The 13,243-nt window shown below is 38.9% G+C and overlaps 1 protein-coding gene across 1 annotated transcript; it reads right to left on the reverse strand.

Annotated features, from left to right (window-relative positions):
- Nucleotides 1–210: 210 nt before the first annotated feature.
- On the reverse strand, nucleotides 211–10,546 carry LOC146505326 (peroxisomal N(1)-acetyl-spermine/spermidine oxidase-like). Its single transcript, XM_085182625.1, has 10 exons — nucleotides 9,973–10,546; nucleotides 8,766–8,942; nucleotides 8,523–8,653; nucleotides 8,243–8,430; nucleotides 4,535–4,716; nucleotides 4,163–4,332; nucleotides 3,830–3,915; nucleotides 3,604–3,716; nucleotides 2,174–2,328; nucleotides 211–1,649 (listed from the first exon to the last, which is right to left on the reverse strand). Exons 1-10 carry the CDS (start codon nucleotides 10,124–10,126, stop codon nucleotides 1,518–1,520), a joined length of 1,488 nt encoding a protein of 495 aa, XP_085038751.1. The 5' UTR covers nucleotides 10,127–10,546; the 3' UTR covers nucleotides 211–1,517.
- Between the last annotated feature and the right edge of the window lie 2,697 nt (nucleotides 10,547–13,243).

Raw genomic sequence — 13,243 nt, forward strand, 5'->3', positions numbered from 1 at the left:
GGATCCTGCTAATCCTGGTTTATGATTAACCTTGGTGCTTCTAGTACAGAAAAAGAAAAACACCTTTGCAGAGGTGCAAGTGAGAAAGTTCCAGCTCTCTTTATGCATAAAACAATAAAGACAAGAGTATTGGTGACCTCATAAGGTGAACACAGGTGGAGAAAAAAGTAGACATTAATTTACTTGCATAAATAAACACAGTAAACACACTACAATGTGTCCATGTTTGATTTTATTTATTAATTCAAAACACAATCACAAACCTGGATAGAGCCCTTTTGTCCACTTCTGACAAGTAAAGCAAAGTGTATCTCCTGTCATTTACTAAAGTTTTATTATAAGGAATCTAATAAATTATGTTTGCATAAACTGAAACAAAATCATTACATAATTCTAAATATTAGGAGAACAGCGGTCCTTTAGAAAATGCAAATATATCATTATTTTGTGTTTAATGTAATGTTTCAATGATTTAGTGTTCTCCCTATTGAGGAAATGAACTATTCTGCATCTGAATCACACATTATATTTGTGGTCTTTTTATTCTATAGAAAGACAAAAAACACACAAGCAACTACATAGCATGTGTCCTGATTGTGGTTTAAAACAGATGATTTGAACTAGACTTTGATTTGTGCTTATTAATCATTGCAAAATAGTTGCAATGTCCAGGAAATGCATTTATGTATGGATATTTCCTGTATGGAAAATAAAGCTATTACATATTTGGTGTACTTTTTATCTTGCTTACTTCATCCACATCTGCAAGTTTTCCCATTTTTAATCAATTCCTTCCTCAGTCACACTCACTAAGGGTTGTATCACTAATCCCACGCCACACTGACCCACTTTTCAATAACTTCCTGCTACTTTGCCTGCCATTTGTATTTGTTCTATTGTACCTGCTTTGCTTATCAAATTTTATCCAAGCACCTGCCCAACTACTGCTTGCCTGTAGCGATTAAGTCACGTGTGATCTACCTGTTGTTTTTATGGTATGCCAGGGTTGACCGTGCATAACTGTGTCTTATTTGTTCATAATACACTAAAATTGTTCAGTGCTCTTATTCTTTGATTTTTTTTAATTGTTGGCATTGATTCAGTTTATCCATATTCTTATTTTTAAAATCACAACAAAAACATAATTTTACTTGCATTAATATTACCAACAACTCCACCAGTAAAAGTTCCCTTGGCAACATGTTAGCAATGACTAATGTATAATGTAATGTGTCAACCTTTAAACCCAGATAAGGAGAGGAACTCCAGATTACAACAAAATTATGCCACAAGCCCTCTTTTTTCCCCATATTCAGCACTGTGGTTTTAGTGCCAACAGACAACCACTATGATTACTCAGTGTCACCAGATAAGACACAGATAAGATTTGTCTTTTATCTTATCTGACTAAAGAGCAGTCAGAAAAGATAAAAGACTTATCTGATTGTTTTTTAGAAGAAAAGAAAAAAAGCTAAAAGAAAAGTCTTTATCTTTAAATTTCTTATATTACAGGGAATTCATGGGCTAACAGAATCCCAGTAGTGAGTGATGAGTCTATCTGCTTCTCTCCACCCAGTGATAATTGCTCCATGGACGGTGGAGTAAAAGCAAGGATGGGTTGCCTCTCCAGCAAACAACACCTGCAGGGGCTGAAACACACAAGCAGTAAAAGTGAGAAACATTTTTCAAGGTTATATTATGTCACTTTCTGTCTAACTATAAAGTAACAGAAGTCAGTACTTCCCTGGGCAATATGACTCACTTGATTTACTAATAGTTCATCTGCTGCACACCATGCCAAGATATGTCACATTTTCTACTAGCAATTCTTATCAAACTGTGTTGTGATTTGGCGCTATATAAATAAAATTGAATTGAATTGAACTGTGTTATCACTGGCATTTTTTATAGATTGAATAAACAAATGTGAACAAATGATGCATTTTTTCCAACAGGCTGCTAGTAACAAAGCGCTAAAGGATGCCATTTAAAATGGATTTTAACGGACAAAACACTCCTCTGAAAATGGTCAGGTACAAGGACTGGACTGAACATTTTTAAAGACATTCAAAAAGGCCTGGAGAACTCTTACTCAAGACCACTTTAGAAAAATGACATGAAAGTGTGGCTCCTTGGAAGCAAAATATTAGCGGTGGCTCAAGACGTTCTGTACCTGTGACAGAGTTTCCTGTGAAGGCAGAGGTTCCATCATGTTCTTCAGGTCCTTGGCTGTACAGCCTATGGCTGGATGACAGTAGGAACCGTATGTCCAGGGATCAGTGAACCACCGGGAACACAGGATTCTCTTTGGTGTGATCGTACCGTTTCCTACAGACAAATATGAAATAACCAAGGCTCAACCACTTCAGAAAATATATATAAAAAAAACTGATATAAATAAATTACTTTTACTACCTATTAAAGCCTTCCCTCTATGTATGACAGCTTTCTAGGACTTGAATACTGTATATCAGTAACTATTTGCTAGCTCATTTCAGCAGGCAGTGCCTTATAGCAGCACACCTGAGCAGGCCAGTCCCAGTATATAAAGACACCTTGACTGAACCATGGCTGTCTCTCTTTGTCTGTCACTCATTATGTTCACTTTGTTCTTCAGTTATGGCTGTTGTATTATTTAACTTGTGTTTAAGTTTCTTTACCTTATTTCATTAAACATATCTTACAGCCTTTAAAAGCCTGTGTGGGGTCTCCCACTTGCTTGTCACGTCCTTTGAGCCGGGTTGTGACACCCCAAACATTCTGGTTTATTAAAAAGCAGCAGCTGGATCAATTATGGATCAGTTATCTGAGAAGAATATTTCTTGCAGAAAAGCCTCAAGCTACTTTTAGATGCTCCCCTTTCCAAAACATGTTACCACATTAGGCAGCTCTGTATATTTGATTTGACAGATTATTATGGGTGCCCTTCCTGACGTAGTGTCCAGGCGATTTGTGTGTTTTCTCGGGCACAAACCAGGTAGCTTCTACCTTAATGGTGCCCATTCAATACCTATTCAATACTCGGTCTAACATGTACATTTCTGCACTAGAAGGTTTCAATCGAGGAAAATAGCGGCATAGTTTTCTACAATCAATTGTCATCTGCACAGTGGCCTGTTTTGGGCATGTCAACATCAGAAGATAAACTCTGAAATCTGACCTGGTTTCATAAATCTATACTGAACTATTTTCCCAATACTAATATGTTATATATAAGTAAGAGTGTGATGACTATCAGCTTTTTAAAATATAAATACAATTTGTGCAAACATCATATTAGCAGTTTCAACCACAAACTCAGTCTTATTGCTGTAAGACAAAGATATTTAGGTAATAGTCATACACGTTTGCTGCTCGATTTAATGCCATTATATCTGCATATATACTCTGTATTACCTGAACTTGTTTATTCCTATAACAATGAGATGTTTTATAGATTTCTAACGAAAAATTTAACTGTTGTGATGCTTGTGCATACAGAGAAGTTTTCTTAGGTATAACAACCTTTCATTTTAATTATTAGTCTCTTTGATATTTATTTTTTATCTTTAATTATGTTATAGAGGAAAGAGCTATAAGGGTTAGATCAGATATAAAACTTACCTGTGAATGTACGGACGAGCTTTGTGATTGACTCTCTCACTTCCTCCTCAGGAAGTGTCTCCATATACTCTGCCTCATGGCCACAAATCCAGCCACAGAGAACATGGCTACCCCTGAGAGTTTGTGTTAATCAACAAGAGAAGTCTGAATGCTGGTTTGAATTGCAAAGGAAACTTTATAGGAGGGAAAAATCATTAATGGTTCCTCAGATTAACATGTCACTTACGTTTCAGAAGGTTTATGCACAGTGAATGTCACCAACTTCCTTATCCAGGATTCACTCACATCTGACACCTGGTCTGACACAGTCTCCTGAAAACACAAAAGGGTTTATGTCCTCTCTGATCTCTGGCTCTAAAACACAAGTTCACACAATGTCTCTATTGTTTTACCATTACTAGGCAACATTTCTGAGATATTTTATTGCATTATATACATAAAAACAAAGAAAAAGGCTCATATCTTTAATATTGTGCAAGAAAGTTTAAAAATATCTGTCAACCTGTTATTAAGACAGGTTCGGTACATATGAAACTATTCTGGCTGCTGCATTACAAACCTCGTCTTCCCACACGAGGTAGATGATTTCACAATCAGCATCCCACCACGGCGATTCAAACTCCACAAATATTTTGTCACATGTTCCAAATCCTAGCGTCTCGATCGACTTCAGCTTGTGGGCCGGGAGAGGAGGGTAGAACAGAGTGGAGTGGTGCTTCTTCAGATATCCTGACAAAAAGAAAACATATTAAAAAATTGCATAAACTGCAGCAGAGGGTTAAATCTAACTTGGTCTGTATTCCATTGTGACACTACCAAAACCCCGCCATTAAGATTAAGCTCTGACATTGGTCGTAACACGTAATTTACAATTAATCAATTTCATGCAGAGATATGAAAAAGAGGATGAAGTATATGAAAAGAAGTTCACCTAAAGGCACAGTGACAATAACGTGATCAGCAGCAATCCTCTCGCCATCCTCACACTCAACCGTCACAGGACTTAAGCCACACTCTGTGTTGCTCCAGTGGACACAGCTCACAGGGCAGTTGTAGGTCACCAAATCAGAGGGGAGTTCAGACATCAAGTTCTCGATTAGGCGCTCAAATCCTCTGCAAGATAAGATACATTAAGATGACCACAATGCAGCATCTGTAGTACATTTGTATTTTATATTTGATGTGATAATCATAGCTGTTGACAATAACAAAGTGATGATGAGTGTCCATGAAGTGTGCAAAACTTGACTCACTGCTTACTATTGAGGTTCATTAGATTAGAGCAGTGGTTCCCAAACCTTTTTTTGCTAGGCCCCCATTTGTTTTACAAGAAAAATGTTCGCCCCCACCCCGCCCCCCCGCACGCGTGCACGCACACAAACACATCCTCCAACCACACACACCCTTATTTTGCTCAATTGCGGTTTATTTCACATCTCAAACATTTAGTAAACAATTAAAAATGACAGGTAGTAATAAAATAAACTACTAACTCTTTTACACTACGGTCACACCTACACGGGTATTTATGAAAACACAGCTGTTTCGTCCACACCGGCGTTTCCAATCACCGAAAACTGAGATTTTTTAAAACTCCTTCTTTGCGTTTGAGAAATACAGAGTTCGTCATGCAACTTCAAAGGTATGTGTCTTTTTTTTCACGTCATGCTGTGCGCCACGTTATTGTTTACATGAGCTGAATTACAGAATGGCGGATAGAGACGAAATACTGTTACTGTTAATCTGACTATCTTCAGTTTTTACAGGCTTACATACACATGCAGCTACTGTCCCTCCATTTAAGAACGGTGTTTGTATTTTACATGTAGTTGTTTTTTTCCTGTGTAATAATATTCAACATTGCTATCAATACATTTTTCAAAAAATGCCTCTCTGTGCAAAAGGGGTTCAAAAACATAAACAGCTGTGGGATACTGTTTGTCCATGATTTGAACCGGGAACAAATCGTGGCAGGATCAGCCTGATATTATTTGTATCCCACTGTAACTTTACTGTATAAAGAGCTAACATCTCCAACATGTCAGCAGTAGTTAGTCATGAAAAGAAGTGTTTGTGAACTAAAAATCAAGAATGTGGGAAAAGGGGTGGGCGATATAAACGATATACGATAGAAATGATATAAATTTGGCCAACAATAGAGATTTTGACTATATCGCTCTATCGCGTTAGCGCATGTTGATGATGTCATCAAGCTGCGCCTGTTTTGGTCGAACGGAACGCAGCGGCTACAACCATTATCATCCTCAAAATATGCCGGGCGACAGTCATAGCAAAGAGATGAAGCACTTTTGAAATATGGGGAAAGCCAAAAACTGCGCTTCCTCCACTTCCAGAACATTGATTCATTAATGACTTTTATCGAGTGGAAAAAAGTTGCCGTTTATCCTCCAGCTTCACTGTGCTAATGTTATGCTAACATAGCTGTGTCGCTAGCAATCGCATAGCACAACATTATATACCAGGTAGTCCAACTTCAGTAACCCTGCAAACGCCACTGCTGTTTAGTTTTCTCTCTTCATTTATGTCAGAAGTGGTAGCAGAGCTGTACGTTTTAATTAGTTTCAAAAATCTCTCAGTCAGAACATGGTATGTCATGTTTAGGTGGAAACTAGCGAGCTAACCTCCTGCTAACTTCTAACTCCATTAAACTTAATAACTTCTATTTTCATGGATGCCTGGATGTTAAACTTAATTGTATCACCTGGTAAAGCAGCAACGCTGATGATTTTAATAAAGATGAAAGAATTTAGACCATTTTTTACTCTGTGTTCGTTTGACTTTGAGATCTGGAGGGAGGAGTTTTGGACCCAGATTACTCCGCGAAGCTCCTCACTACGGCAGCCGTAATGCTCTGACAATCCATCAAGCAGTGCGGCTTACCAAAGTTGTAGTAAAACATTTTTAACAGATTTCTGTACGCCCAAATCGGTTCGGGGTCAGTAAGCACAACCAGAATTCATACATAAGGCACACTCTCGATTTTTGAGAAAATTAAAGGATTTTAAGTGTGCCTTATAGTGTGGAAAATACCTTATACAGAAGAAAATAATATATCGCCCAGCCCTATGTGGGATACTGTTTGTCCGTGATTTGAACAGCCCAGCGCTGCTCCCAACTCAGGGAAAACCAATTCTGCAGGGGAGACCTACCTTGGCACTTGTGCAGGTGAAGCCAAAGGGAAGACATGCTTCATCATATTTTCTAGTCTTTGGCTTAGAATGAAGTTGGTTTGGAAACATATTCAGCTATGCTTAATCTCCTGCTTTGCCTTTCTGTGGCTGCCCAGTGCTAGCAGGGTCCAAGCGTTCTGTCCCCCCCCCCCCCCTTTTCATACCGCGCCCCCCCCTGCAATGGCTCTGCGCCGCCCCTAGGGGGCGGGCCCCACACTTTGGGAAGGTCTGGATTAGAGCATTAGAGAATAGAATAGCATAAAGAAAATTATAATTTAATTCAAAAGTGTGACCTGCATATATATTATTTTTATTCCAAACACCTAAAGTGAAACCTAATCACACAGCCTAATAATTTAAGATACTGGATTTCTGATTTTTCATGGCCTAAGTCATAATCATCAAAATTAAAATAAAAAATGCTTGAAATCTATCACTTTACACGTATGTTAAAATATACATAGCGAGAGAGAGAGAATATATGAGTGTCTTCTTTCTTGTGTTATAAAATTTTTTATACTATCCACAGTCAGAGTTACGTCCTCTCAAAAAGGTCTCGTTTGTGAACTCAGAGAAAAACAACAAGAATATTATACAACCTTAAAGTTGTTTCAGCCTGTGCTCCTGGTGATTTCATAGTCTTTCAAGACTTAGTCATGGTAAGTGATTCTCTATATGAATTAAGGTGCAGCAAATGGAAATCAGGCCCATGACCTTTAATATGGCAGAGTGCCGAATATGTCTAAGAGTTAGCTCAAGGACATGTCCATGGATCCTGTCTGGCTACTTTAAATATAATCTGTAGTGAATAAATCACAAATTATAAAGATTAACTGGGTGAAACTGGAGCAGTCAAGAGCATCTTCTATTTATTTAGTACGTACTTACAGACATCAAGGTGCCTGTATTTCATTGTCTTAGTCTTTATTGTGGATAAATTAGCTTTGTTTTTGTAAAACTAGACAATAAATGAATAAATAATAATTAGCTAATAATAATAATAAATACTAATAATAAAAACCACAGAAGGTTCTCACACAGGCTGATCAGAGGATTAAATGGTAAATGGCCTGTATTTGTCCCTAAGGACCCCAAAGCGCTTTACACATCCAGTCATCCACCCATTCACGCACACATTCACATACTGCAAGCTACATTGTAGCCACAGCCACCCTGGGGCGCACTGACAGAGGCGAGGCTGCCGGACACTGGCGCCACCGGGCCCTCTGACCACCACCAGTAGGCAACGGGTGAAGTGTCTTGCCCAAGGACACAACGTCCGAGACTGTCACTGCCACTTTAATAACTCAGTATTAATCAATGCAGCTTTACTCTTTGACAGCACTTGGTGGTGAAGGCATAAACTTAAATTGCTACAGTTGAGCAAATGACAAGTAAATGAATGGCATTTATGTTAACACCCTTTATGCATACAATGATGCACAAACCTTGGAAGCGTGCAGTCCACGCCAGGTAGGCTCTTATACATAGAAAACCCTGCCAGGTCTATGTCATCCATGCTATGAGTCGCAGTTCCACAGCACTCAAACTTCAGCATAGTACTGAAGGCAGAGAGAAGCAGCTGCCTAGTGGTTTCATCCTCATCTTTCCACCTTCCTGCTGCTTGGTTCTGCGCCTGCACAAAATGCCAAATTTCAACAAAACAGATTTTTTTTTTTTTACAGCTTTTTATATCATCAGCAACAAGCATAATTCAAAACAATGTACCTTTGTTCGCATGAAATGTCCTACACTCTTCCAGGATGTGTTTTTGCGATTTTTAAATTGTGAAGTGTTATCCAAAATCTCACGAAACAGCTCCTCAGCTGGTTCCATGCTTTCTGCACTCAGCCTCTGACCTTTGGGACAGAATTTAAAGTTGTAATAACAATCACAGCTTACCAAGCACGCTATTAATATACACGATGATGTGATGTGCTGAAGTACACTTGTGTTACTATGTCTGGTCACCTGAACTGCTGAACCAGTTGGGGACCAAGGGAGGATCTTCATCCACGTCTACGGCCTGGTTCTTTGGAGTGAGCGCTTCTGGAGGCAGGAGGTCATAGTCACGAGCCAGACAAAACAATGGGTTCTCCTCAGATGGGCCATGGATGTAAGCCGCACCAATCTCTGTAATAGTGTTACCTGTCAAAGAAAAACAAGTCTTTGTGTACATTTACTTGCACAATGACAGTAAACTGACCAAAGATTAAGTTGACAGCAAAGATTAAGTTGACAGCATAATTATCTTGAAACCTGATCTACTAGTACAATGGGAGGCCATTGTACTAGTAGATCAGGTTTCACAGAACTCTTTGTAATTCTGAGAAAAACTAAACACACCCCATGAGTCAACAGCTGGAAGAACCACCTGTAGCAGCGCTAACTATAAGTTATTCTTTACTGAATGACTTTAGTAGTCTCTCACGTCTTTGTGGAGGAACTTTGGCCAACTCCTCTTTACAATGTTGCTTCAGTTTATTGAGGATGGTGGGCATTCATTAAAGCACAGCTCTGTTAAGGTCCCACATTCAATCGTGTTGAGGCCTGAAATTTGACTGAGACATGCAGCACCTCAATTCTTTTCTTTCTCAGCTATTCTGCTTTAGTGCTTGGGATCACGATCCTGTTGTCTGACCTACTTTGGACCAAGCTTTAGCTTGTCAGACAGACACTCACATTTGACTTTAGAATACGTTGGCATACAGAGATCAACTCAACAACTGCAAGGTGCCCGGGTCACACGCCTACAGCAGACTGCCAAAACCCTTTTTTTTGTGGTGAGGTTCATCCAGACTTTCACAGCACCTGGTTGCTAAGATGCACTTAGTTTTTCACGGTACTGCATAGTGTCCTGTAAAAACTTTAATGTGAGGCGTCTGTATGCACTGGCATCATTTTTGTGTTGTTTCACCATTCGGAAAACATCAGAAAGCTGCACAACAGTCCAAGCACTGAAACTGAGAATAAGTACAACAGAAGATGCTGACAGCAGCAGGTGATTAAAAGAGACAAGAACATGCTGGATCGCTTATCCTCCTGGATTGTCTGCAATAAAGATGCTCACACTTAGAAATTAATGTTGTTCTTACTAAGGATTTAATTTAGTTGGTTTCTGATTTTCTGACAGTGTAAAGACGAAACCGACTAAAACAGAAACTACATATAAACGTACCCAGAGTTGCTGTTTTTATTCGTCCCCCGCTTCTTCCAGTCGCCTCAAGTATCCGCACATGATCATATCCAGCTTTGACAAGCCGGTGAGCCGCTGCTATACCCGATACTCCACATCCTATTATAACTATCTTTGGGTCCGCACTCGTCGCCATCCTTGGCTCGCATCAAACTGTAGGACTGTCGCTCTCACAGCTTTATCTCAAGTTCACCTCGGGGCGTGTATGAAATAAGATACAGTGTGACTCGAGCATACAGTGGGGTGTGACTTATATATCGGTGTACATTATATAGTAGTGGTAACGCGTTGGCAGTCCGTGGACGGCACGTCTGCAGAGAGCGTCTGTTGTCGATGGAGGCAGTGGCAGGCTAGGTGAGTGGGCTACTCAGCCAGCCGTGGACAAGACAGAAGTTACAAAATACAAAGAGCTGAAGTGAAACAGAGTGTTAAAGGAAATGAAAAGCGCCCACTACAGCCGCGGTCTGTGCCTCTCTTGCTGTATTCATTATTATTTTTTAGCTCTTCTCTTGCTCCTGGTGGAAGTTATCTGTCCTTTCCTTCCCTGTTTCGGCCCACCTCTCAACCAATCACCGTTTGATCAACGCACAACGTCATCCACGTCTAGGAACGTGCAGTTGGAGGACTGCGCTGCAGCATGTTTGCGGTACTTGTCCGTAGGAAAACGCAATACACAAAATGAAAAAATTAACGGACCATAAACGCATCATCAGGAAGCGTCATTTCACTTTGTACTAACTTGTTTATAAGCAGTGACCACAGACACTTGACATGATTTCTCTGACATCAAACTGGGGAAAGGACCATAAAAGGCAAGAAAAATGAGAAATATAGTTTTGAAATGATATACAGACACATCTGCCCCAACAGCAATTTGGTGATTTTTAAAACTTTTAAAGCCCTTTTAAAGCCCTGTTTGTTAAATGTTAATGTTTTTCTGAGAGCATCTCCCAACCAAGCTGCAACTAATGCAAAATGAAACCAGTGCTGAAGTGCCAAAAGTCCCAGTTTCTCCAGTGGCCCCTTGATAGATTTAGCTACCAGTTCCTAGTTTGAAAAGTTGGAAGTGCCTTAAAACTCCATTCTTTTAACTGGCCAGCAGGCTGCTGTTGGAATGGACTCTAAGCAAAAATTTACAGGGGACCCCTCCAACCAGCGTTCATCACCATTATTTTATAAATAATCTCACACCCCTAACAGTACCAACAGTCCTATAAAATCCAGGTGTTTATTACTCCAGAAATGCCAGTGACCACATTTGTTTGTTCCTCTTCTTCTTCTTTTTTTTTTTTGCACTCCTAGAAAAATAATTCATAATTTTCCTGGCATGATTCTGTCCCCTTTGAGTCAGATGGAACCCCCTTAGAGAGGTTAGGTCTCGCTAACTGTCACTGCCAACTTTGCACATTGTAAGATAAGATAAGATAAGATAAGATAAGATAAACTTTTATTATTCCCACACGTGGGAATTTTTTTACTGCTGTAACTGATGTACTTTAAAATTTTCAGTCCTCCTTGCCCCCCACTTGACCTGTTATCTCAGTAAACTTTTTTTCAGATTATTTGTATTATACTAAATGGAATAACAGCTCATTTTGTAAATTATGGTTCTGATTAGAGCTCACTAAGCCTGTTTACATTGCCTATCAACTTGTCAATCAAGTTGTGAGCCAGTGAGTGTGTAGTGTGCCCCAGTTTCCCAGTTAATTTAATCCATAGACAAGATGAAAGATGGTATCATTGGTTTGGGTCTTGCAGTTTTGTCATTTCTGCACCGGTGTAATTTTTCCACACAGATGGTTCTGTTTAGGTTGTCCCTACATAAATTGTTTTTGTGCATCAGTATTTCAATGGCCACTAGAGGGTGCTATTACAGCAAAGAAAAATGCTTTAACAAATGGCCTGTGTTTGTTATTTGCACACACATGAAAACAGCGAATTACAATAAGTTTTTCTAAATGGCATTTTAAGTTCTATGCAGTACAGCACAATTAACATTGTATTTAATACTGATTTTCTCCCTTTAATTTTAAGATGATCTTAAAATATGATAAAACGTTTTGTTTTTGGGTTCAGAGATGAGATTGTAAGTAAATTTACAACAACAGGAACACCGATTGATAAAACAGTCATAATGTCAAGGTCCACACAGTAGCTCTTTGGTGAATGCAAATCATTACTATTGTTTTTATTTTTGGTTTACTGCTAATCAGTTGCCAGTCTCTCAAACCTATCAGCTAGGGTGCAAAGGCCAGGTTTTCACAGCTTCCTATGTAGCAGTTTTATTTGGATCACGGATATGTGGTTCAAGACCTCCTGTTTTGTGAATCAGTCATTGTTTATAGATGCAAACGATATATCTTTAAAAGCTTAACCATCTTCAGACAATAGCTGATGTTTTTGAAATTACTTTTCAGAAGTGTTATCCTTTTTTTTTTTCAAATGGAACATTTACATGCATGCAACAAGTTCAGTTGCAATGATCAATAGAACTTGCTTTTATTGACCACAATCAGAAACCAGAAATTTTCAGCTATGTAAATCCAATGTCTGCTTATAGTTTCTACTAACTTCCATGCATAGATATTTAGTTAGTTTAATATATAGCAATGTAACAGGATATCTTATCCATTTGCAGGAAAGGCAGACTCTGATGCTTATCAGGAATTTTGCACGAGCATATGTTTTTCATACTGAAAATTAAACCAGTATTCAAAGGCTCAAAAGAAATTACTGCAGCAAACATGACTATACTTGGAGTTTTTCCATTTCTGCAGGGTTTTAGAAGTTCATAAGATACAGCTTTCCTTAGCTGGACACAGTTAACCTTTAGCAATATTCCCTTAAGTAGTGGATAAATGTGACCAATCTTCCTCTTGCCCAATATTTCAAACTAAATTTGCTTTAGTAAGAAGATGAGCTCTGTAAATATATGTGAGATTAATGGTTGGGATTAGGGAGCATTATTGAATTACTGTTATAATCTGATAAAACAATAATAGTGAGTGATTGTAGGTCAGTGTTTAAAGTCAAGGTTGAGCCACAAAATATTACAAAAGTCTTGCCGTTTGTAAATCTGTGGGAAAAAGGAACAGCCATACTCTCCCAGGATACCTCTATTGTGTAATGCTGAAAGGTTCAGGGTTCACACACACACACACACACACACACACACACACACACACACACACACACACACACACACACACACACACACACACACACACACACACACACACACACACACACACAC

The sequence above is a fragment of the Neolamprologus multifasciatus genome, chromosome 13 (assembly GCF_963576455.1).
Source record: "Neolamprologus multifasciatus chromosome 13, fNeoMul1.2, whole genome shotgun sequence".
NCBI classification, from domain to species: Eukaryota; Metazoa; Chordata; class Actinopteri; order Cichliformes; family Cichlidae; genus Neolamprologus; species Neolamprologus multifasciatus.